At 41.1% G+C, this 24985-nt stretch overlaps 1 protein-coding gene across 1 annotated transcript in view; it reads left to right on the top strand.

Annotated features, from left to right (window-relative positions):
• The window catches only part of TUBGCP3 (tubulin gamma complex associated protein 3), a 134264-nt gene that overhangs the window by 75624 nt on the left and 33655 nt on the right, over nt 1–24985 (top strand). The window contains exons 12-16 of the mRNA XM_040336227.1: nt 713–823; nt 7745–7853; nt 9996–10185; nt 12804–12939; nt 21793–21861. Coding sequence (XP_040192161.1) covers nt 713–823; nt 7745–7853; nt 9996–10185; nt 12804–12939; nt 21793–21861 — 615 coding nt within the window. The remainder of the gene's footprint in view (nt 1–712; nt 824–7744; nt 7854–9995; nt 10186–12803; nt 12940–21792; nt 21862–24985) is intronic.

The following is a 24985-nucleotide window of genomic DNA, read 5'->3' as shown; positions in this document are numbered from 1 at the left end:
TGGTGCCAAGAGATCCTCCTGTGTTCCGAATCGGGCACAAGAGGTATACTACTAATACAAAAGATTCCAGATACCCATTCTGGATAAATACCTTTTCAAGCATAAATCATTTCCCATAAACATGTCAAGAAGCAACATCATTTTGGTGCCTTTAATAGCTAATAACATGTAAAACTGAATGCTATTTACATTTTACTTACTTAGCCTTGGCATTTACCCAGTAATTAATGAGAAATCATAGTACAATTATCTTTTTTTTTTTTCTTCACTTTTTCTGCATGTCATGATGGAAATCGCAGATCCTTGAACAGGGATTGCATCAGTACATCAGTAGATAATGACCTTGATTGCTTTTGTTCTTTTGTTTCCTTCCATTTCCAGTAATGATGGCACAGTGTAATTATTTTTTTTAACATGTAAACTATGTATGTGATTTCAGTATGTTCTTAGGTGCAAATACTCTGCAGGTAAATTAAAATTCCTTTTACCTACATATGTTTTTCAAGCGCAATTGTCTTTTGTTGTAATATTTTATTAACATTTCTTAACATGCAAATGTAATAGAATCAAGGTCATTACATGAAGCTACTTAATGTTGGGTTTGGAATATTTACAGAAGGGTTTTATTTTTTTTAATTTTTTTTTTTAATTGTATTTCCATTTGGTCCTTTTCAATTCCTGAAAGTAAACACATGCTTGTTTGTCTCTTCAGTTTTTTGTAGCTTCAGATCCAACAGTAAAGACAGACCGACTTTGGCATGACAAATATACTCTTAGGAAATCAATGATCCCATCTTTCATAACCATGGATCAGTCTAGAAAGGTGAATTGTTTTTGGTATTTCCATTTACTGATCACGTAAAAATAAGCTTTGTTTTTCATACAGGTGTTCCTTTCCCTACACTTCTTGCATGTGAGGTTTGGGCACACCGTTCGTTGACATTATGTCCTGCATCTCCAAGCAGATGCGCAAACTGACCATCCCAGCATGGATCTGCTTCTGTGCTTGGCGTAGTCAGAATGAAACGGGGAAGAGGAGGAACTGGCAGGATCACCAAGTATTTCAGTGCAAATAAAGAACAGGCTACTTTGTCCAAAAAAAAACATGAAAATAGACATGTACTATATATCTGATATTATTTCTGGGCTAACATACATTTTAAAGCACAACTAACTGTAAAAATACTTTTCTTTGTTGCAATGGTCTGACGCCAAAAAGTCCTTTGCCTGTGCCAGCTTCTTTCAGGTGCTAGACTTTGGCTGTCTTGATTGGCCAGCACGGGATGACATCACTCCAGTGCATGCGTAGTAGTGAAGTCATCCCAGCAAGCAGGCAGGCAGTGTGCATTCTATAGGAGATTGTGAACAGGCAAGTAAGTGTATCTTATTGCAATATGTCTTCTGTAGTAAAGACTATGTCTGTTTGAATTTTTTTTTTCTAACTTTAGTTCCGCTTTATTGTTAAATGGAAATTGCAGATTGCCTTTGTAAAGTCACAGTGGTGTAGTGGATAGCACTTCTGCCTAGCAGCACTTGGGTCGTTGGTTTGAATCCCAACCACGACACTACTTGCCTGGAGTTTGCATGTTTTCCCTGTGTGGGATTCCTCCAGGTACTCCGCTTTCCTCCCAAACAAAGACATGCTGGTAGGTTAATTGTATCCTGTCTAAATTGGCCCTAGTATATGTATGCGAGTTAGGGACCTTAAAGAGGAGTTCCGTCAGAGGGTTTTTTTTTTTTTTAAGCCAGCAGCTACAAATACTGTAGCTGCTGGCTTTTAATAATTGGACACTTACCTGTCCAGGGAGCCTGCAATGTCGTCGTCCCAGCGGATTTTCAGGTCGGGTCCTGCCGCCGCCATCTCACTAAGAGAAACAGCCCTTCGGCTTCACGCCCGGCTGCTTGCTGCACAATCGTGACGTTTTCTAATTGGCCAGGCGGCGGAAGGAGAAGGAGGGGGAGCCGAACTTCCATGGGATGGCGCAGTCTCCTGGAAGTAGGGACAGAGACCTGTCAAAAAATAGGTCCCTGTTCCCTCCTCTTCCCTTAAAGGTGCCAAATGTGGCTCCGGAGGGGGGAGGAAGAAAATAAGCGGAGGTTCCACTTTTGGGTGGAACTCCGCTTTAAATTGTAAGCTCCTTGAGGGCAGGGACGGATGTGAATGTTCATATATGTATGTATGTCAAGCACTGTGTAAATTGACAGTGCTATATAAGTACCTGTAATAATAAAGTTAGATTTGGCAATTTATGAATTAATTATTTTGTTCTCTAGTGCCCATGCAAGTACAGATTCGTTTAAGTTGGGTTTCAACAGACACATTTTATGAGATGTGTGGATGGCCAAATTTGACTGATTTTCAGTGTCCACAAACCATTGAGGGCCATAAAAGCAGCAGTGCTAGGACTGCACACCTGCAGAAATAAAGTCCCTCTTGAAACACATAAAAGCACATATTTACTCCAACACAACAAGTTGTCAGACATGGTAATATAGACAAAAACGCACCCAAGCTCTACCGCATGTTTGTAGGATGATGAGCTGAATAACGCTGTTCAGTCCATTGTGTCCCATACATCAAAATTGCAAAAAGAATGCCGGCAACTCGATTGCTTCGTCTTTAGCTTTATTGAGCACAAACAGCAGTGCGACATCAAAACGCAAAACTGCTGTTTGTGCTCAATAAAGATTTAAGAAGAAGCAATCGAGTTGCCGACACTCTTTTTGTAAGTTGCCAGACAGTTGGGAGGTTTATGTGGACTCTTTACACCGTAGAGTAAATGTGTGTGTGTGTGTGTGTATGTGTGTGTGTGTATGTATATATATATAATATATATATATATATAATGTCATCACTGCAGGTTGTTCTACCATAGGTCCTTAAAATGCCATTGATAACCTAAATCAGCAACTCTCTTGTAAATGCAGTACCTAATAATTTGTAGCACAATAAATCTGTTTATCTTATTTTTACAATACAGGACACAGGCTGACTATTCAAATATTGTTGGTTAAAGGCTCATACCTTCAATTTATGGGACACTGGCAAGGCTTTTGAGTATATGCGCATGGGTGCCTCCCCTATAACTCTACCCTACTCTGTGGGTCTTGAAGTTTTCCGCTATTGTGTCTTAACCACTTGCCGACCGCGCACCGTCGAAATACGTCCACAAGGTGGCTCTGCTGGGCGAGAGCACGTAATAAGACGTCCTCTCTCCCAGCCGCCACTAGGGGCGTGCGCCGCCGGAGGCGCGCGCGCGCGCGCCCCCCGCTCGCCCCCGACTCCCGTGCGTGTGCCTGGCGGGCGCGATCGCCGCCGGGCACACGCGATCGCTCGGTACAGAGCGGGGACCGGGAGCTGTGTGTGTAAACACACAGCTCCCGGTCCTGTCAGCAGGGGAAATGCTGATCTTCGGTTCATACAATGTATGAACCGAGGATCAGTGTTTCCCCTAGTGAGGCCACCCCCCCCCCCACAGTAAGAACACACCCAGGCATACTTAACCCCTTCCCCGCCCCCTAGTGTTAACCCCTTCACTGCCAGTGGCATTTTTATAGTAATCCAATGCATTTTTATAGCACTGATCGCTATAAAAATGCCAATGGTCCCAAAAATGTGTCAAAAGTGTCCGAAGTGTCCGCCATAATGTCGCAGTACCGAAAAAAAAAATCGCTGATCGCCGCCATTACTAGTAAAAAAAATATAATAAAAATGACATAAAACTACCCCCTATTTTGTAAACGCTATAACTTTTGCGCAAACCAATCAATAAACGCTTATTGCGATTTTTTTTTCCGAAAAATATGTAGAAGAAAACGTATCGGCCTAAACTGAGGAAAAAAAAGTTTTTTTTATATATTTTTGGGGGATATTTATTACAGCAAAATGTAAAAAATATTCATTTTTTTCAAAATTGTCGCTCTATTTTTGTTAGCGCAAAAACTAAAAACCGCAGAGGTGATCAAATACCACCAAAAGAAAGCTCTATTTGTGGGGAAAAAAGGACGGCAATTTTGTTTGGGAGCCACGTCGCACGACCGCGCAATTGTCTGTTAAAGCGACAGAGTCCCGAATCGCAAAAAGTACTCTAGTCTTTGGGCAGCAATATGGTCCGGGGGGTAAGTGGTTAAAGTTGTCCTAAAGCTAAAAGTTTTTTACTTTAATGCATTCTCTGCATTAAGGTAAAAAAATGTTGCCACGTGCCATACCACCCCCCTTTACCCCAGGCACTTACCTGAGTGCTGCATAGATCCTGTGCTGTGCTCATTGGCAGTTCATCTTCCCTGTCTTTCTCTTTTCACAGAATGTTCTTGCAGCAGTGGGAGCTTTTTGCTCCTGCTACTGTTCGTCAAATCCTGAGAGCAGAGCGCGGGGGGCAGGCCTGAGCAAGCGGCTTGGTATGGCAGACACAGAAGAGGAGCCTAGATCATACGATTGTCATTTTTTAATTAGTACAGTTTTTGTCTGAAAATACAATACAATACATTACATAATTTCCAAATACTAATGCCGCGTACACACGATCGGAAATTCCGACAAGAAAAATTTGATGTGAGCTTTTGGTCGGAAATTCCAACCGTGTGTAGGCCCCATCTGACTTTTTCTGTCGGAATTTCCGACAGAAAAAATTTGAGAGCAGGTTCTCAATTTTTCAGACAAGAAAAATTTTTCTCGGCTCGTTGTAGTGTTGTACGTTCTACGTTCTTGACGGTCGGAATTTTGTGTGACCGTGTGTATGCAACACAAGTTTGAGCCAACATTCCGTTCGGAAAAATCCACAATTTTTTGGTCGGAATTTCCAATCGTGTGTGCGCGGCATTATTCTGTTGTATGAGAATTTTTGTAACTTCAGTAACCTCTTCATTTTTGATATGGAGCATGCACAAAATAAATGATCATTCAATCTTACCAGGCTGTGGAGGATTTTTCCAGTGCCCCAAAGTCCAAGAAACATGGTCATTAGTGGAAACCAAGCTCCCTATCAGTGTCCTTAAGCTCAAAGAAATGAGGATGGTTCTGCATCACCGCCCCCTCCCCCCCCCCCTCTCTCTCTCTCTCTACAAGGACACTAATTTAGGGTGCAATCAGACAAATTGACCAATGGCCTCTCTCCAACAAGCTAGACCTGCTGTCTCTGGGTCATTCATTAAATCATGCCTCTCAGTCACTAGCTTTATTGGCATAATTGCTGAATCCCAGGTTGTAAGAGACAGAGGGGCCTATGAGTCTGTCATCCCTACCTTGCTTAAAGCAAGAAAAGCCACTTCCAGAAAAATCTATTGTCCTACCTGGAAATCCTTCTTTGCCTGGTATGAACACAGGCATCTTCAGTCCCAGAGATTACTCTGTGCAGCCTATTATTGCCTTTTTACAATAAGGACTTGACCAAAACTTGGCCTTAAAACAGTAGTAAAGTGGTTCGAAAGGCAGAAGGTTTTTATCTTAATGCATTCTATGCATTATGTCAAAACACTTCTGTGTGCAGCAGCCCTCCTAATACTTACTTGAGCACCCTCTAGATCCATTGATATTGCAAAAGAGCCTTTGCTGTCCAGAACTCTCCCTCCTCATTGGCTGAGACAGCAGTGGGCGCTGCTGTTAATTAAAGTCAGGGAGCCAATGAGGAGAGAGAGGGGGCAGGGCCGAGCCGTGGCTCTGTGTCTAAATGGACACACAGAACAGCGGCTTGGCTCGGTGCCCCCATAACTAACTGCTTGCTGTAGGGCCAGGAGCGCCGGTAAGGGACCCGAGAAGAGGAGGATCTGGAATGTTGTGTGCAAAACCACTGCACAGAGCAGGTAAGTATAACATGTTTGTTATTTTTTTCAATGAGATGTTAATATCACTGTAAGGGTCCTTTCACACGGAGCGGACCGTTTCTGTGTCCGCTCCGTGTGTCCGCCAAAGCTCAGCGGGATCCTCCATCATCCCCGCTGAGCTGTCGGCGGATAGGGCGGTCCCCGCACACAGTGCAGAGACTGCCCTGTCTCTGCTCCGCTCTCCCCTATGGGGGATCGGATGCAGACGGACCGTCTGTCCGTCTGCATCCGATCCGTTCCGCCGAACGGAAGAAAAATAGGGTTTCTTCCGTTCGCAAAAGCGGATCCCGACGGACGCGGACGTTAGCGGATGCTCCATCCGCTAACGGACGCGATCCCATAGGGATTCATTACAAGTCCGTTAACGGACTTGTAATGAACGGACGAACAGTCCGCTAGTGTGAAAGGACCCTAATGCCCCATACAGACGGTCATTTTTTGTGATGAAAAAAAAATGACGTTTGAAGTGATGAAAAAAAACGACATTTTTGAAACTTCATTTTCAAAAACGATGTAGCATACACACCATCATTTTGAAAAATGATGAACAAAGTGACGGCACTCTAAAGGGGAAGTTCTATTCGCCTTGAGGCTGCTTTTAGCTGGTTACTTGTTAGTAAAAGATGATTCGTGCTTTTCTGTCTGTTACAGCGTGATGAATGTGCTTACTCCATTATGAATGGTAGTTTTACCTTCCGTCTCAAAACTTGCTTCTGGGCATGTGCGGGTTTAAAAACGTCGTTTTGCCCACACACTATCATTTTCATTGACACAAAAAATGACATTTTGAAAAACGACACAAAAAATTCGAGCATGTTCGAATTTTTTTTTTGTCATTTTTCAGAAGACATAAAATGACATTTTGCCCACACACGATCATTTTAATTGACATTTTTAAAAATGTCATTTTATTTCATCACAAAAAATGACCGTCTGTACGCGGCATTAGGCTCGGTTCACACTGCGATACGGGAACCCTGCGAATCCACTGTGGGTTACCGTATCGCATGTCTACTGGTGGCAGTTCACACTGCTGGAAATGTCTATTGAAAGTTAATGACACCCCCCATATCAGTTTGCATATCGCAGTGCGAACTGCAAATTCGGACAGGAATCGGATCACATGGGTGTGAAAACCCATGGGATCCGATCCTGCTGCTGACCAAAAAAATGGTCCTGTGTGAGTTTGGTCTGAATGCGATACAAATTCAGGCATGCTATGTGGATGGCTCAAATCGCATCACACAGAGATCGCATGTGATTTGCACTGCAGTACAGTATAGATCGCATCCGTAGTTGGACATCGCACTAATGGGAACCAACCCCAAAGGACGAATCCCCACCAGTGCTTTTACCTGCCTTCTCTACCTAGTCAGTGGGGACTTCCTTGGTTTTCCTTGCCCAGCTTTGTAAGGCCGCTAGCTTTCCTCTGTTAGCTTTTCATAGATTTACCAGGTGGACACGCAGTCATAGGCAGATGCCGGTTTTTGCAGCGTCACTCTGAAACATGGTCTTTTCACTTTTTTGTTGAAGGGCACAGTTCTGTTTGCGTAGGTGTTGCCCACCCTTCTCATTTGTTGCATGGGCATGTCTCAAGGTCTATGAATACTCAGCCTGTGTCTTGTACAGTATAAGAAGAATTTTGAATTACCAGTAAATTCCATATCTTGGAATACAGTAAAAGTCACGGGCCACCCTCTCTTCTATTCCTTCTTTCCCCTGCATTGCTTGCTACAAAACCAAGGACTCAGAGGTGGTGTTCTGACGCTATGAGTCTATGAATATTCAACCTGTGTCCTGTACTGTTCTCCAAGGAATTTACAAAAGTCTGAATTCTTCAAAAGTCTATTTTTTTTTTAAATATACAATATGACTCACAACATTTTGGTACTAATAGAAAATTCTTTATACGGTTAATTCCTAGGTTCTTTTGATTGGGAAGTCTATTAACTTTCTGCATCAAGTGTGTCATGATCAGACACCTACAGCTAAAATGATGGCAGTGGCCAAAACCGCAGAATCACCAAAGGATGGTAAATGCCACTAATGCACTATAATCTTCTTATTTTTTTTTTTATTTTTTTTTATTCCACGAATGGCTACACATGGATGTTTTATATGAACAGCTTAATATGGAGATTAAAATATAAATACTACTTGTGTTTGATCAATGTTATATGAAACTATCGATTCTAAGATGTTCTACAGATTTGTTTAAAGTATAAAGCCAATTTTAGATTTTACAATCTTTTTCGATTTTGAGTAAGGAGAGGTTAAAATCCCTGGCAATTTATTTACACAGCATGTAGCACTGCACAGTCTCTAATGTGTACTGTAACCTTATTTTTGTTAGCATTTTATTGAAAATCACAAACGTCCATGACTAGGATTTTTACTTTGTTTATGTGTTAGGATTGCATTGGGCAAGGATGCCCATTGCAGCCCTGTTTAGAATGGTCCCTAAGGGAGCTTTAAAGCAAGCCATCCTGGACCTCTTGCTGCGTGGAATAAGATGTTGTTTGTTCTCCTAGAGCACAATAATGACTAAAGTAAGGTTTCATTTTTTTTTCTATTTAACAGTTTAACCACTTGCCTACTGGGCACTTTTACTCCCTTCCTGCCCAGGCCAATTTTCAGCTTTCAGCGCTGTCACATTTTGAATGACAATTGCACGGTCATGCAATTTTTTTTACAGAAACAGAGCTTTCTTTTGGTGGTATTTAATCACTACTGGGTTTTTTATTTTTTGCTAAATAAACAAGAAAAAAGAGAAAATTTTAATAAGGGAAAAAAAAAAAACGTTTTAATAGTTTGTTATAAAAATTTCACTAACAGGTAATTTTTCTCCTTAACTGGTGTGTGCTGATGAGGCGGTGCTGATAGGCAGCACTGATGGGCACTGATGAGCAGTGCTGATTCGCACTGATAGGTGACGCTATGAAGGAGGCACTAATGAGCACTGATTGATGGCACTGATTAGTAGCACCGGTGGGCACTGATTGGCAAATGAGAAGAGAAACACAGGCGCCTCTAGGTTAGAATTGTAAACATTTTAATGAGATACAGGTGCATTATCCATTTACATGGGGTTTAAGGAAGTAAGACACAAGTCCATCCACACTGGCGTGACATTCACTGCAGAGCAGCATTCTGAGCAGCTGATTTTTCTGCCTGTGGGGGAGAAATCCAAGCCAGCAGGACCAAGAAGATGAAACTGAGGCTTGGATCAGGCCGATGGTGAAAGCTGGAACGCGGCGCTGGGCCTGATGACGTCACTGGTGGGTTGCAACGGTGTTTCAGAGTATGCGCACTGGTAGATAAAACTCAGGGCGCGCTCCTTTGTCAAGCTCTGACTTTGCCCATCTAATTGGCAATACTGATGAGTACTGTTGCTACTGCACTGATAATCCGGACACTAATCATGAACCTTTTACACAAAACTGTTATTGACTGGAACTGCTGTCAGCATGGGGAAAGGAATTCCGATAACCGGCTTTTGTTTACATCGTGATCAGCTGAGATTGCAAGATAACTTTTCGTATGAATAAATGCCTTTAGTTTCCTACAATACAAAGGGCTGAGATTATGTAAGTAAACCACATTGGCGTTTAATAGTCACAATCTTTTTCCAACCTGCTTCATTACTTTAGTGGGACTCAGAATAGCAAATTCACACTGTACCTGCTTTGAATGTGTGGGGAATGTTATAGGTAGAAATTATATTACGCAACACCTAGAACTCTCCTGGGTATAGATGATCCTATCTCTAGCCAGATTTACTGGATAGCTGGGTATGCATGCATTTGTAGGAAAAAGTAATGTGATGTGTGCAACACTGTTGTAAGTATTAACGACATTCCACTGTCAAAATACAGTGTTTTTCTGTGATTGTGGTATCTTCTTTAAATAAATAAAAAAAAAAAAATATATATATATATATATATATATATATATATATATATATATATATATATATATATATATATATATATATATATATATATATATATATATATATATATATATATATATATATATATATATATATATATATATATATATATATATATATATATATATATATTAAAGCTGCATAGCAGACATTTAAAATGAATGCATTTTTGTGTATAATAAACCGTGCACAATTAATTACATTTGTTTCTCATGCCTTTTAGTTGCAGATCTTTTCACAGACCTGGAAAATGCTTTTCAGAGTAAAATTGATGCTGCATATTTTGAGACCAGCAAATATTTACTGGATGTTCTTAACAAGAATTACAACTTGCTTGAGCACTTGCAGTCCATGAGACGTTACCTCCTGCTGGGTCAGGGAGATTTTATACGCCATCTAATGGACTTACTTAAGTAAGACATTTTTATTTTAGTTAAACTTGAGCATTTCTTTATATTTGGAGCAGAAATAACATTGTCACCTATAAATATAAAAATTGGCTTAATTCAGAACATAGAATTGTAAAACAAATTTATAACTGTAAAAACTTTACAGTGGTCAGCACTTTTTCCTTGCAGTATTGGGGTCCTAGGTTTGATCCCGACCAGACGTTTGTATGTTGTCCCTGTGATTGCGTTTCCATCCACATTCCAAAGATATGCTGGTAGGTTAGTTGGCTGCTATCAACATATGTATGCATGTGAGAAAGGGACCTTAGATTGTAAGGTCCTTCAGGACAGGATGACAGCAACTACTGTAAATGTAGAGAATGTAAAGAGCTGTATAAATTGTCTGCATTATTTAAATGCTTGTAATTAGTAAATAAAACATCAACTGTATATGTTAAAGTGGAACTAAATCCTCCTATTATTTACAGCGGAAGATGACGCCGCCTTAGCCTGTATTTAGATCTGTAGTTGCCATGGTGACATCTGATCAGCTATGACACCAGTTGTTTACAGACTTGAAAGTTTAATTGAAAGCTGACAATACTATAAGCAGACTGGCAACTGTGATGTACATCACCAGAGGCATGCCTTTGATGTAAGGCTTGCCATACACCTTAAGATTTCTCTTGTTCAGCCCTGCAGTCTGATTTGAAGTTAGCTGGGGCGGGTGGTCCCGGGAACGCCTCCCACAGCTCTGATATCCTCTACTTCAGCAGGGAGTGGACAGGTTTTGAGATGTGTATAACCAGCGTTACTCTTTTGGGATACAGATAAGTTGGCGGGTTGATTTCCGCTTTAAAGTAATTGTAAAGGTTTGCTTTTTTTTTTTTAATAAACATGTTATTCTTACCTGCTCTGTGCAATGGTTTTACATAGAGCGGACACAAATCTCCTCCCCCACTAATGCGGGCTTGATCGCTAGGTAGCCTTTGAGCTTCTATTGACACTTACAATGCAGCTAGGCCCTGCCCCCGCTCCCTCCATACAGAATTTTATTGACAGCAGAAGGGGCCATTGGCTTCCACCACTGCCTCTGAGTTCTGCGAGATGAGAAAGAGAGAGCAGCGCTGCTGCTCTTGGGCACAACAATAGATTGAGCTCAGATAAGTATTTGCCCTAGCTGGAAAGCAGTCTTTCGCTCTTAGTCGAATGTCTGGGAAGTGCTGGTTAATAACAGCCTGGTCTTGATAGCAGTTGAGAGAACATCCATATTTAATTTTTAATGCATGTTAATAGTACATATGCTATTTGCAATGCATACTTATTGTTGGACTTATGCAATTGCAAATGTGCAGATTCTCGTATACATGCCAGCATCTACTCGGTTACATGTCTCGGTGGAGATAATAGATCAGTCTACATCCTGGTGCATTAAAGGCCACATTAAGATGTACAGTATATCAAAGTTGTACAAGTAGAGAACAAGTACCGTATATGGTACATTAAAGTAGAAAGCAAGTATATTCACCGAAACATAACAATAGCCCCTCTAGAGAAGCAACAGCCTTCGAAAAAATGATTTTGTATATATGCAGATTTTAGTTGAGGTCATGGGACCACCAATTCCTTTAGCGATCCTGTACTTGGGTGGTGGGTGTAGTATGTTGATTTAGGTATGGGATATAGAACATGTCTCAACTTCCACTTAGAGAGGGTGTCAACTTCATGTCTGAGCTGACAATGAGATGACGGCATGATGACTTTATGGGTAAAACTTAAGCAAAAACTTGCTTTTTGAGGGTTGAAATTGCTGCTGAAAATTCAGTAGAGCAGTACAGTTGTTTTTAACCATCTGTCATGGAAAATACTGGATTACAGCAAGCACTGGCAGGATTAAAATGTATTAGATTGGAACTGAGGAGGATTTGGAGACATACATTGGTATGGCTTATAGTCTTAGGAGTAACAATGGGTTAGTTCACCTTTTTACCAAAAAGCAGACTATACTGTTGTTTATCGGTATAGCAGCATAGTGTGCTAAATCCACTCTCCAGCTGGTGCTCGTTTTCAGTTCAAAGAATGTAGGCCAAAACCACATTTAAAAAGAAGCCTTCTTAAAATCGTAAAACTATTGATGTCTCCATCCCTAGGGACAGGGCAGCAGTTGGGACCAGCATCATCCAGTGCCACAGAAGGGGGTGCCATCTTGTTTTTTCAGATCACACATGCGCAGTATGTACTCTCTTTTGTCACTGCCACTGAGCTTATCTTAGGCGACAGGAGAGAGTACAGACTGTGCATGTTCAGCCTGAACAGATAGTACGGCACTCCCTCCGGTTGTACTAGGGGACACTTGTCCCAGCGGATACTTTACCTACAATAATGCAGGATGTAGCCAGCACAGGCAGTTCATGATTTAAAAAAAAGCCTCTGTTTAAGGTAGTTTTGGCCTACATTATTTGGGTGGATGGTAGGTTTAGCACACTATGCTGTTATACCCATATGGGGCAGTTTAATGTGCTTTTTTGGTAAAGGTGAATGTAACCCTTTAATAATTGTGTGGATTTTGGGGGTCCACTTGAGGAAGGTGTCTATGAGATATTGCAGAATTGAAATGATGATATCTGTTTATTATATCTTAGACCAGAACTTGTTCGTCCAGCAACTACATTGTACCAACATAATCTTACAGGGATACTTGAAACTGCTGTGAGAGCAACCAATGCACAGTTTGACAATCCTGAAATACTAAAGCGATTGGATGTCCGGCTTCTAGAGGTAATGTGGCTATGTATTGTACCAATGTTGGGGATGAGCAGACTTGCTGTTCTTTTCTTTCTCAGTGTCTTTAGCTCAGAGGCAAATGACAGCTAGGACACTGAGCTTTGTAGAGCAGTAGAGAGGGGGCTGGACTCATGGAGGTGGGTGTTTCTAAGTGAGAAAAGCCGAAGCTAGAGTGCGTCTTCCAATACAAGGCTTCCCTTGCCTGGCAAAAAATAAATAAAATAATGTGATCTGTCTTCCAGTGCACAAAGAGCCTGTTGGGGTATCTGGTTGTGTATACAGGAAGTTACCCCTCTGTTAGGCTAAAAATGCTGCTATTCACTTGTGATTTAGGTTGCTAAAAACTGGAGCAAGCAGCAGAGAAAAGACTCAAGTATTCTAGCAAGTTAAGTTTAATCTTGCCTATCCCCCAGATTTTGTACTACAGGGGGTGACATCACCATCCTTGGGATGTGACGGCACAGCGCACTAGTGTCTGCTCATGAGATTTGGTCTACCTTGTCATGCACAAGTAGAGCTTGCTCTTTACTGTAGGTGCGTTAAGCATGCATATTTTATTTAAGTCTGTATCTGTGCGCTGGCAACTCACTGTTAATGCTCCCATCCTTGCCGTTATCTACATTATTTAGTCTATTACCTATAGCTGTATTTGAAATGCTAAAGTTTATATAAAATATCATCAATATAGTCACTATGGTGAAATAATTTGTTATAAAGTAGAATATGGTAAAGAATGTTCTTATTAAACTAACAGAAACAGTATGTTTTAGTGCGTAATTGGCTGTATGTCATGCCGAATACCCCTGTATTAAATGTAATTTTCTTGTATTGCGCTGTGTGAAAATGTACTAGACTAATACCTAGGCAATTGCATACAAATGCTTGCATCCTAAAACATTTATAGTGTTTAATTCAGCAGTACCTCCCTTGCCAATATAAAGTAATAAACAAACATCCTTAGAATTGGCAACTAAAGTGCTGCTAGACAGAGCACATAATAACCTCAATTTTCTTTTGATGATTCAAATGGGGCCATTTAGGAGAAATAAGAAGACATTATTTATTGCATTCATCCACACTGTAAAAATCAAAATACGAATCAAGGCTTCCTCTTTAAAATGAAACTCTCTTGTTATTGAGAGTGCCTGCAAGCTAATAACTCAGGCGGGCCTGTAACAAAAAAGAGACTGATATGTCATAGGACCAATCTGCTTCCCTCCTGCGCCTCTAGTGCACGCTGTTTATGCTGTGCTTTGTCAAAGATTTTTTTCCTGTTTGTTTTCTGTTTGGAAAAAAATAACTATTCCTATCATCTAATTGGCCACTCCAGCTTTTTGAGTACACTTTTTTATTTATTTTTTTAAATCCTGTTTTGAAGAAATTAATAGCAGAAAATGTGTTTTTGTTGTATTATATAAAACCTGTTCTTTATCCAAAGCTTTGCTGTTTGAATATTTTTGTCATCTAGCATTTGAATAATTTCATATGCTTTTTTGTGATTTAAAAAAATTGCCACATTGAAATTTGGAACAGAAATACAAAGCATGGATGATTTTCACTTTGGCAATTTGCACTTTAAATTTTGTATGCACTATGTCATAATTTTTATTTTATTTTTCGTTGGATGCTTTCCTAATATTTATAGACACATCAACATGGGTTGTATTAATGCTATAATAAACAAGGCTGTATGTTTTTTTTTTTTTTAAACAAAAACTTTTTGGAGCAAGTTTATTAAAGCAAGTAACTTTAGACGGCTTCGGCTCTCCTAGATTCAGCTACAATTGCTGACCATTTGCCATGCACATTTGAGGAACCATACAAATGATTTATGGTTAAATTAGACCTTGTTTTAAACATTGACTTTAGGTCCCCTGTTTCAAGCTGCAGCACCTACTCTAAAAATATCCATTTGAGCACTGAAAATACTGCCAGACTTTTGTAGGCTTTGTCTAGGTCCGCCAGACCGCTGTGCAATTCTGCTTCTTTGATGCATCTCCAATTCTGCTTCTTTGATGCGTCTCTGATACACCATCATTAATCGACCGCTTAGATAAAGGCAGCCAAATAATTTACAGAGCAGACACAGACCAAGACAAAGGTTGACAGGTAAGTTGTTTTAGTGCTCCAATTGATGTTTTTGAAATGGGTCTAGCAGCTTGGAACAGTGGAAACTAAAGTCCACTTTAGTATTGTCATTTGCAATGTATCTGATTTACAGTAAATGGACATGGCAGGTCCTCCATAGGAATTGTTAGGCAAATCTTAGAAAATAACTTTGCACTCTCCCGGAAAAGAAAATGTCAGTCAGGGAGGGCTATACATTTTTTATATTACAAATACGAAAAAATATAATTGGTACTTTATTTTCCATCATAGAATAGGAAATTAATATGCGATCCAGCAAATATGCATTGTTACCATGACAAACCGCCTGACAGGTGAATGATTGGTTTACCAATTGTTCGTTGCTTACAGAGTCTGTCGACTCCAAACTATTTTCATTTTTTTTTGTAAACTCTGTTTCTTGCACATTAGATACAATGGCAGAATTACAGAAATATTTAGGAGACAATGAATGCAAAAAAGTTGTTATTTTACATTCTATATCAAAAAGTAGCATATTCTTTATAATAAACGCAAGCAAAATAAAACTAAGAAAAGAACCTTTAAACCACTTTGCTGTGATTTACATTAACGAGAAGTATGAGATATAATGAATCTCTTTAGAAGTTAACCACTTCAGCCCTGGAAGGTTTTACCCCCTTCCTGACCAGAGCACTTTTTAAAATTTGGCACTGTGTCGCTTTAACTGACAATTGCGCGGTCATGCAATACTGTACCCAAACAAAATTTGCGTAATTTTTTCCCCATAAATAGAGCTTTCTTTTGGTGCTATTTGATCACCTCTGCGGTTTTAATTTTTTTGCACTATAAACAAACAAATCGGCAATTTTGAAAAACAAAAAACACAATATTTTTTACATTTTGCTATAATAAATATCCCTAAAAATATTTTTAAAAAACAAATTTCTTCATCAGTTTAGGCCGATATGTATTCTTCTACATATTTTTGGTAAATAAATCGCAATAAGCGTATATAGATTGGTTTGCTCAAAAGTTATAGCGTTTACAAACTAAGGGAAAGATTTATGGCACTTTTATGGCTTTCCTTTTTTTTCTTTTTTTTTTTAACTAGTAATGGTGTGACCTGCGATTTTAAGCGGTATTGCGACGACAGATCAGAAATTTTGACACCTTTTTGATTAGTGCTATAAATATGCACTGATTACTAGGGGTGTCCCGATACCCCTTTTTTAGGACTGAGTACAAGTACCGATACTTTTTTTTATGTACTCGCCGATACCGAATACCGATACTTTTTTTTAAATGTGTCCTCAAATGCAGCCATGTCCCCCCCCATATGCAGCCATGTCCCCCCCCCCATATGCAGCCATGTCCCCCCCCCCATATGCAGCCATGTCCCCCCCCCATATGCAGCCATGTCCCCCCCCATATGCAGCCATGCCCCCCCCCCCCCATATGCAGCCATGTCCCCCCCCATATGCAGCCATGTCCCCCCCCCCCATATGCAGCCATGTCCCCCCCCCCCATATGCAGCCATGTCCCCCCCATATGCAGCCATGTCCCCCCCCCATATGCAGCCATGTCCCCCCCCATATGCAGCCATGTCCCCCCCCATATGCAGCCATGTCCCCCACATATCCAGCCATGTCCCCAACATATCCAGCCATGTCCCCAACATATCCAGCCATGTCCCCCCCACATATCCAGCTATGGCCCCCCCGTATATCCAGCCATGTCCCCCCCGTATATCCAGCCATGTCCCCCCCGTATATCCAGCCATGTCCCCCCCGTATATCCAGCCATGTCCCCCCCGTATATCCAGCCATGTCCCCCCCGTATATCCAGCCATGTCCCCCCGTATATCCAGCCATGTCCCCCCCGTATATCCAGCCATGTCCCCCCGTATATCCAGCCATGTCCCCCCCATATATCCAGCCATGTCCCCCCCGTATATCCAGCCATGTCCCCCCCGTATATCCAGCCATGTCCCCCGTATATCCAGCCATGTCCCCCGTACCTACTGTTATGATGCCGCTGCCGCGTTAATCACCGCACGGGGAACATTTCAGTCAGCTTTCATTTGAATAGCTGTTTTCCCCGCCCCGCCGCGCTGTGTATAGAGAGTAGAGACACTCCCCCTTGCTCGTGATTGGACAGATCCGTCCAAGGGGGGGTGTCTATGCGCGGCGGGGAAAACGGCTATTCAAACGAAAGCTGACTGAAATGTTCCCCGTGTCGCGGTGATTAACGCGGCGGCGGGGGGGGGGGAAGTATTCTATTTTAGCATCGGCGGTATTAGCGGGAGTACGAGTACTCCCGCTAATACTCAATATCGGTCCCGATACCGTTACTGGTATCGGGACAACCCTACTGATTACTGTAAACATTTCACTGACCAGGAAGGGTGTTCTAACTGTATGTGGAGGGGAGTGACTAGGAAAGATGACAGATTGCTGTTTCTACTTTGTAGAAACACACAATCTGCTGTCGCTCCTCTGACAGCATGGGGATTTGTGTTTACACACACAAATCCACGTGCTGGCTTTCGTGCAGCGGGTGCGCCCTCTGGTGGCTCTCCTGGGCAAAGCTGTATATGTACGGGATTTCACCCAGGAGAGACATTCTGCTGCAGGATATCTGCGTGAGCCGGTCGGGAACCGCTGAAGCCCTGTACACACAATGAGAATATCGGATAAACGATCATCCGTTTTTTTTTTGCATGTTCGTCTCGTATTGAAAATGAAAAGACTACTAAAGTTACGAAAATTCTCTTACGACAGAATACAACTTCGCAAGTGATGTTTTTTAACCACTTGTCCACGGGATATCTGAATGATACAAAAATAAAACTGCGCCAATAGAACAAACCAGCAACAGGGTGCCAGTAATTAATAGAGAAGAACAAAGTCTCTGAGCCCCAAGAATAATAACATAATAGGGGTATAGGTATTAGAAAAGTCCCTAGTTGTATGTAGGGGATCGAGGCAGACCCAGCAAACAGGATAAACAGCACCACCGTGAAAATTACTTCTTGTGAGGAAACCACCACCTAATGGAAAGCGGCTTACCACAACCAAGAGGTTCAAAAGCCTATAAGAAACTCCTTCCACAAATTGAGGCACCGGACCAGCAGGGACTCCAAAGGACAGATATCCAAGGTATGATCACTTCCTCATAAATAGATAGGTCCTGTGCATTACGCTCTCCTTCAAGCGAGGTCCATCTTTTTCCTAATCGATATTCAGCTGTCACATGACCCAGAAGATCCTTCCCAGCCTGTCTCATTCACATGATATTTAGAATCTTGTCAGTCTTTGAATGGATTTTTAGATGACATCACTTCCTGTAGCTTGTATCAGCATTCAGTGCTTGTAAGCCGCCTGGAGGAGAAATGTGGGGTCTTATTGACCCCACATCTCTCCATAAAGAGGACCTGTCACACTGATTCCTATTACAAGGGATGTTTTACATTCCTTGTAATAGGAATAAAAGTGATCAAAAAAAAAAGTGAAAAAATAAAAACAATTAAGTAAAATAAAATTATTTTTTTTTCTTTTTCAAAACGCCCGTGTCCTCGTTATCTTGCGCGCAGAAGCGAACACGCAAGCAAGTCCCGCCCACATATGTAAACGCCGTTCAAACCCCACATGTGAGGTATCGTCGCGTGCGTTGGAGCGTGTGCAACAATTCTAGCACTAGACCTCCTCTGTAACTCGAAAATAGTAACCTGTAAAACATTTTAAAGCGTCACCTATGGAGATTTTTAAGTACCGAAGTTTGGCGCCATTCCATGTGTGTGCGCAATTTTAAAGCGTGACAAGTTGGGTATCTATTTACTCGGCGTAACATCATCTTTCACATTATACAAAAATATTGGGCTAACTTTACTGTTTTGTTATTTTTTAATTCATGAAACCGTTTTTTTCCCCAAAAAAAGGCGTTTGAAAAATTATTGCGCAAAAAACGTGCGAGGGGGAAAAAAAGTTGCAATGACCGCCATTTTATTCCCTAGGGTGTCAGCTAAAAAAAAAAAATATAATGTTTGGGGGTTCTGATTAATTCTCTAGCAAAAAAATTTAGATTTTTACATGAAGGAGAGAAGTGCCAAAATAGGCCCGGTGGACTAGTGGTTAAATGTATTCTATATTTTCTGAGCATGCATGGTCTTGGTTTTTACATTTTTTTTTCGGACGAATACTGTACTGATTAAGCGAAAATTGTACATTCTGGTAACGTACGACAAAAGTTTTCTTTTGTAAAATCACTTGCTAATTTCTCATATATCTTGAGAATATATTGGTGGGATCTCTGCGCTTGAGTTGTCTGGGTCAGTACACCCCATGTATTTCATGCTTAGGGGATTGCAAGGTGGTTCTGAACATGCAAGGATGACAGAAAGCCGCAAACGCTTAAGTGAAGAAAAATTATGGCAAAGTTTTATCTGTAACACATCTCGTTTCTATTTACTGGCCATTTATTAAATATGCCCATTGTGTAAAATAAGAATGATACAAAGCGGTAACAAAACATCCATGTAAAAACTTGTTGTTTAAACACGTGAACAGTTGAGATATTGAAAGTAACGAAACTGTTTATTCTAAAGCAGCCTGCGTATCATACATTTTGGTATGCCTAGACTTGGATGTAGCGTTGAAGTTTCCATTTCTACATGCTGGCTATTTTTTTTAATTCGTTTTTAGAAAAGAGTCAAGTAACATTGCTAATAAGGAAGCAGTTTTATTGAATGCTATGCCCACACTATGCCCCTAAACTAAATTCTTTATTTTTTTTTAATTTGGCCACAATTTTAGCTACAGAATTGTTGGGTACCTAGTAACATCTGGTGCAATTTATTGGGAGTAGAATACAAAAGACATGCTATTGTTGTGTTTTCTTGGTTTTGCTTGTCACACATTAGTTTACAGATAATTCTATTCTCATTTTCAAAAACATTTTATGTATATATTGTAATTGATTGGATATCCATATTTACTAATGTTCTTCTTCGTGTTTAGTAGAGTGGATATGTTACACTTGTCTATGCTCAGAGCTTTCTGCCCACTCTTTTAGACCGGCGCAAAATGGATAGGCAGATCCTTCCATTTAAAAATCAGTTCAAAATTAACATGGTAAAACAAATAAAACATGAAGCAAAAGTTCGTAAAAGCACTTGGTTCCAAAATGGTGTCTCAAAAAGGCACGTGGTCACTGGTAAAACCACTACTTGTATGGGACCAATACTCATGTAAACCACACATAGTTATTGTATAAGCTCAATATTTATTGATAAAGGTTTTAAGCAATGCCAGTGCAAGAGGTGTGTGTGAACCGTGGCTGACTTGCACTCCACTGAGAGAGGTCCAGGATGTGTATCACTGGGGATAGATATCAGCGATGGTAACCTGCTAACCGGAAAATGACTGCCCACCAACCAGAGAAGTTGGTCTGCCACATTGTGGGGACACACCGGATGAAACTGTTGTGTTGCCAAGCCGTAACTCTGTGGGAGGAAGCGGCTGGTGAACCGCATTCCAGAAGCACCTGGATAGCAAGCTAATGCCAATGGTCCTGTCACAATGACAACATGTTTCGCATGCCTGCGCTTTGACATGACTTGCCGGGCAGTCCTCTTCCGGTTAGCAGGTTGCCATTGCTTCTATCTATCCCCAGTGAGACACATCCCGGACCTTTCTCAGTGGAGTACAGGTCAGCCACGGTGCACACACACCTCTGGCACTGGCATGTCAAAGCGCAGGTATGCGAAACATGTTGTCATTGTGACAGGAACATTGACATTAGCTTGCTATCGGGCGCTTCTGGAAAGCGGTTCACCAGCGGCTTCCTCCCAAGGCATTTCCGGCTTAGCGAGTGATGTCATCGCTAGAGGATGGACACAGACGCCTTCCTCCCACAGAGTTATGGCTTGGCGACAGCCCTTTTCCTGGTCTCTCTTTCGTCCTTTGTGTCCCCACAATGTGGCAGACCAACTCCTCTGGTTGGCGGGCAGTCATCTTCCGGTTAGCAGGTTACCATCGCTGCAATCTATCCCCAGTGAGACACATCCCGGACCTTTCTCAGTGGAGTGCAGGTCAGCCGCTGTTCACACACAGCACTGGCACTGGCATTGCTTAAAACCTTATCCTTTATCAATAAATATTGAGCTTACACAATAACTATATGTGGTTTACGTTAGTATTGGTCCCATACAAGTAGTGGTTTTACCAGATGCCTTTTTAAAGACAACATTTGTGGATCCAAGCGCTTTTAGGAACTTTTGCTGCTTGTTTTATATGTCCTACTCCCAGCTACGATCTACAATTGGCAATGGCTTATGCTCTTCATATAGCAATTTGTTGCTCTTCAGTAGGCGCCTGATTTCTTTTGCTGCTTTTTGTTATGGTAAAACAAATAGTGGTTTCTATTTCATCCAAAAAATAATGACTCTGCTAAAATGTTTTCTAAATTCCCAGATTAATTTAGTGTTCCTATTTCTACCATTTTCTGTTCTGTGGAAAGGATTTCCTCAGAGAATCTGTAGGAAAATAGCAGTTCAGTGATAGTGGAACAATTTAAAAAGACTGTTCATCCCTACCTTATACTTACATTTTACTATTCTGTAGACAATTTGACTTAAAAAGCGCAAACATATTTTAGAAAGGGTACATGAAGTGACCACTGTGCCTTTTGACATGTTTGTTTTTGTTCTAAAAAAAGGAATTGGAGAGTTTGTTTTAACCTTTTATCTCTGTTACTTTTTAGGTTTCTCCTGGAGACACTGGATGGGATGTATTTAGTTTAGATTACCATGTGGATGGACCTATAGCCACTGTAAGTTAATTTCTGTTCTAAATATCACTGTTTAACTATCCTAGAATCAAAGCAGCACACCTCTCTAGCTTTGTGGAGGATCCGTTTTAGATAACTGTAACTGGCTTTTTGTTATAATGTGCCATTAATTGTACCCCAAGGTCTTTAGAGACTTCACAAAACCACAAGAGTGTGTATCAACAATCCCACTGCTCATAAAACTGTCTTTATGAAAGGTTCTTGTCATGTAAAGCAGGGTCTGTCAATCTTTTTTCAGTCAAGGCACCTTTTAACATTATCCACGGTCTCAAGGCACCCCATTCTAAAAGGTAAATAACTATTCTAATAGTTGCATAGTCACATAGTAGGTGAGGTTGAGAAAAGACACAAGTCCAACGTATGTTGCAGCAACATCCACACATCTGGGATCCCAACATTTAGAGGTGATTTATTCTTCCAAAGCAAACTTGCCTTTGCTTACTGGTACTGACTAGTATTCTTCTTCAGTTTTTCTTCCTCACTCAGCTAATGTGACCCCAGTGCTGATGGAGAAGGGCAGGGGAGGGACAAACAAGGATGCTGTGCAGGGGCCTGACATCATCCTTATTAACCAATGACATCATGACGCTGGCAGCTGGGAGGTTGTAATGATGCACAATGAAAACCTTTAGGCTTTGTGCAACTAAAGGCAGACTTGATCAACCCTCTGGCTTGTATACTATTTTTGGGCAATATTTAGGCATTTTACTACGGCACCCCTGAAAAGACCTGAAGGCACCTCGGTGCCTGGACACCCTGGTTAAAAAAAAAGCCTGACGTAAAGAGTGTTTTCATTAATAAGTGAACTTATAGCCAAAAAGGATATATTGTTGTCTTTTACCAAGTTTGTCCAAAAGGCTATTTAGTTATTAAAGCAGTCATGGGTTAAAAGGGCAGATTATTGAAACCAGAGAAAAAAAACTGTAAAATACAACATTCATATTTTATTCATGTCCTCTTTATGCCAAGTGCCTTCAAGTTAGGCTAGGTTCATATCTATCCATTTCCTGCATGCCACGTTTGCACGGGCACAGCAGCCCATTCATTTGGAATGGGCTGCTGTACCTGCGGAAAATGCAGGAAAGAAGTCCCTGCGGCTTTTAAAAAAAACAGCTGCACTTGAAACCATCTGGTGCTTTTGCACAGGTGTTCCATGCAATCACGCGCAGTGTCATTCATGTCTATTGGGATGCAGCAGCTGTGTTTGTGCAGCAGGTGCACAGCCCTGAAAACACCCACACTGGGAGCATTTGGTGTATTTGTGCAGCTGCCGTGTCCAAATAGACATGAATTGGACTGTCTGCGTGTGGATGCATGGAACACTTGTGTATCTACGTGCGGACAAACACAGCCTCCACAGGGTTCTATGCTGTAGTATGCCTGTATGTGAATGAGGCCTAAATGTTATCTGTTTTGATGTCTGTCTTTGGTGAAACCATTTGACACTGAAAACTCTTATACTTGACAATTTTCTAATGTACAACAAATATATAAAATTAATTAATCTACATATAGTATTTGTTTTCTACCCCTCTCTTTTCTTGGTCCTTGGTTAAAATTTTGTACTTTAAAAAAAAAAAAAGATTATCCAAAAAATAAAGAACAAAATCTGTCTCAATATATTTAGTGCACACCACAAATCCATACAAAAAATCATGCAAAAATGTACAGAACTTTCATGCGCATATGTATTTCAGCAGCATAAGCAATCTATATACCGGTATATAAAACTCAACGTGTGTGTGTGTGTGTGCATGTATGTATGTTCCAGCATCACGTCCAAACGGCTAAAGATATTAACATGAAACTTGGCACACATGTTACTTATATGTCAGCAACAAACATAGGATAGGTGGTTTAACCCTTACCCACCCCCATTTGCCATGGTCGGGGTTTTTCTTTAAAGTCCCATTCAACTCTATGGGAAATACATGTTACTTCATAACTTCCAAACGGCTATACATATTTCGATAACACTTGGTCACATGTTACTTATATGTCCACTTAAACTATAGGATAGTTAATTTATCCCTTAACTACCCCCATTTGTGAGGGTCGGGGTTTTTGTTTAATGTCCCATGCAAATCAATGGGAAATGTATGTTCCCACATAACTTCTGTACGCCTGGAGATATTTCAATAATACCTGGTACACATATTACTTATATGACAGTTAAATTAACCCTTACCTACACCCTTATATAAAAGATGGGTATATTTATATTACTATGATTTTCCTCCCCAAAAGGTTAAGATAGGAAGACCGGGCAACGCCGGGTATTCAGCTAGTGTGCATATAAAGTTGATGCTTCATGGTGTAACGGTTTGTTGTGTCGTACCTTATGAACTTGATGCATGAATGGTCTGGTGGTTTGGGGTGTTGCACCATTTTAACCTTTTCGATGCCAGGTCCTGTGCTCCAATTTTAGTCTCGGTTCACACTATCGCCCCATCTGTCGCACAGAAGGGGTCCGGTGCGTGCTGGTTCACTGCTTCAGGTCCGATTTTAGCCCGAATTTTGGGCTGAATTCGGACCTGAAACCCCCCCAAAAAAGGCACACGTTTTTCCTGCCCACCACACCAGACCTGCTGCGGAGATATGTGAACCGGCTCCATAGAGAGCCAATCATATTTTTCTGATATGCGAATTGGATGAGGGGAAACACGCATTCAATTTGCATAGGTGTGAAGGGAGCCTTAAAATTAGCTGGCCAGACCATTTTTGCAATTTTTACCATTGCTTTTTTATTTTTCCCTTGCAGTTTTTAAAAGCCCCTGGCCAAACCATATATTTTCTGAAAGCACATGACCAATAGAATAAAAATAATATTCTCACTAAAACTACACTAAAATCATTAGCAGATAAAAACACATCCCATTTTACATAATTCCTGCTCAACATAAAAGCTTAAGGCCCCTTTCACACGGGGCGGATCAGTAATGATCCACCCAATAAACCTCCGCTTGCTCAGCAGGGATCGCTCCGTTGATCCCCGCTGAGCCGGCGGATGACAGGGCGGTCCCCGCACACTGTGCAGGGGACCGCCCTGTCTTTTCTCCGCTCTCCCCTATGGGGGGATCGGATGCAGAATTGGATCATTGCGGAG

The sequence above is a fragment of the Rana temporaria genome, chromosome 2, assembly GCF_905171775.1.
Source record: "Rana temporaria chromosome 2, aRanTem1.1, whole genome shotgun sequence".
Lineage (NCBI taxonomy): Eukaryota > Metazoa > Chordata > Amphibia > Anura > Ranidae > Rana > Rana temporaria.
This window is presented reverse-complemented; position numbering and strand designations above follow the sequence as displayed.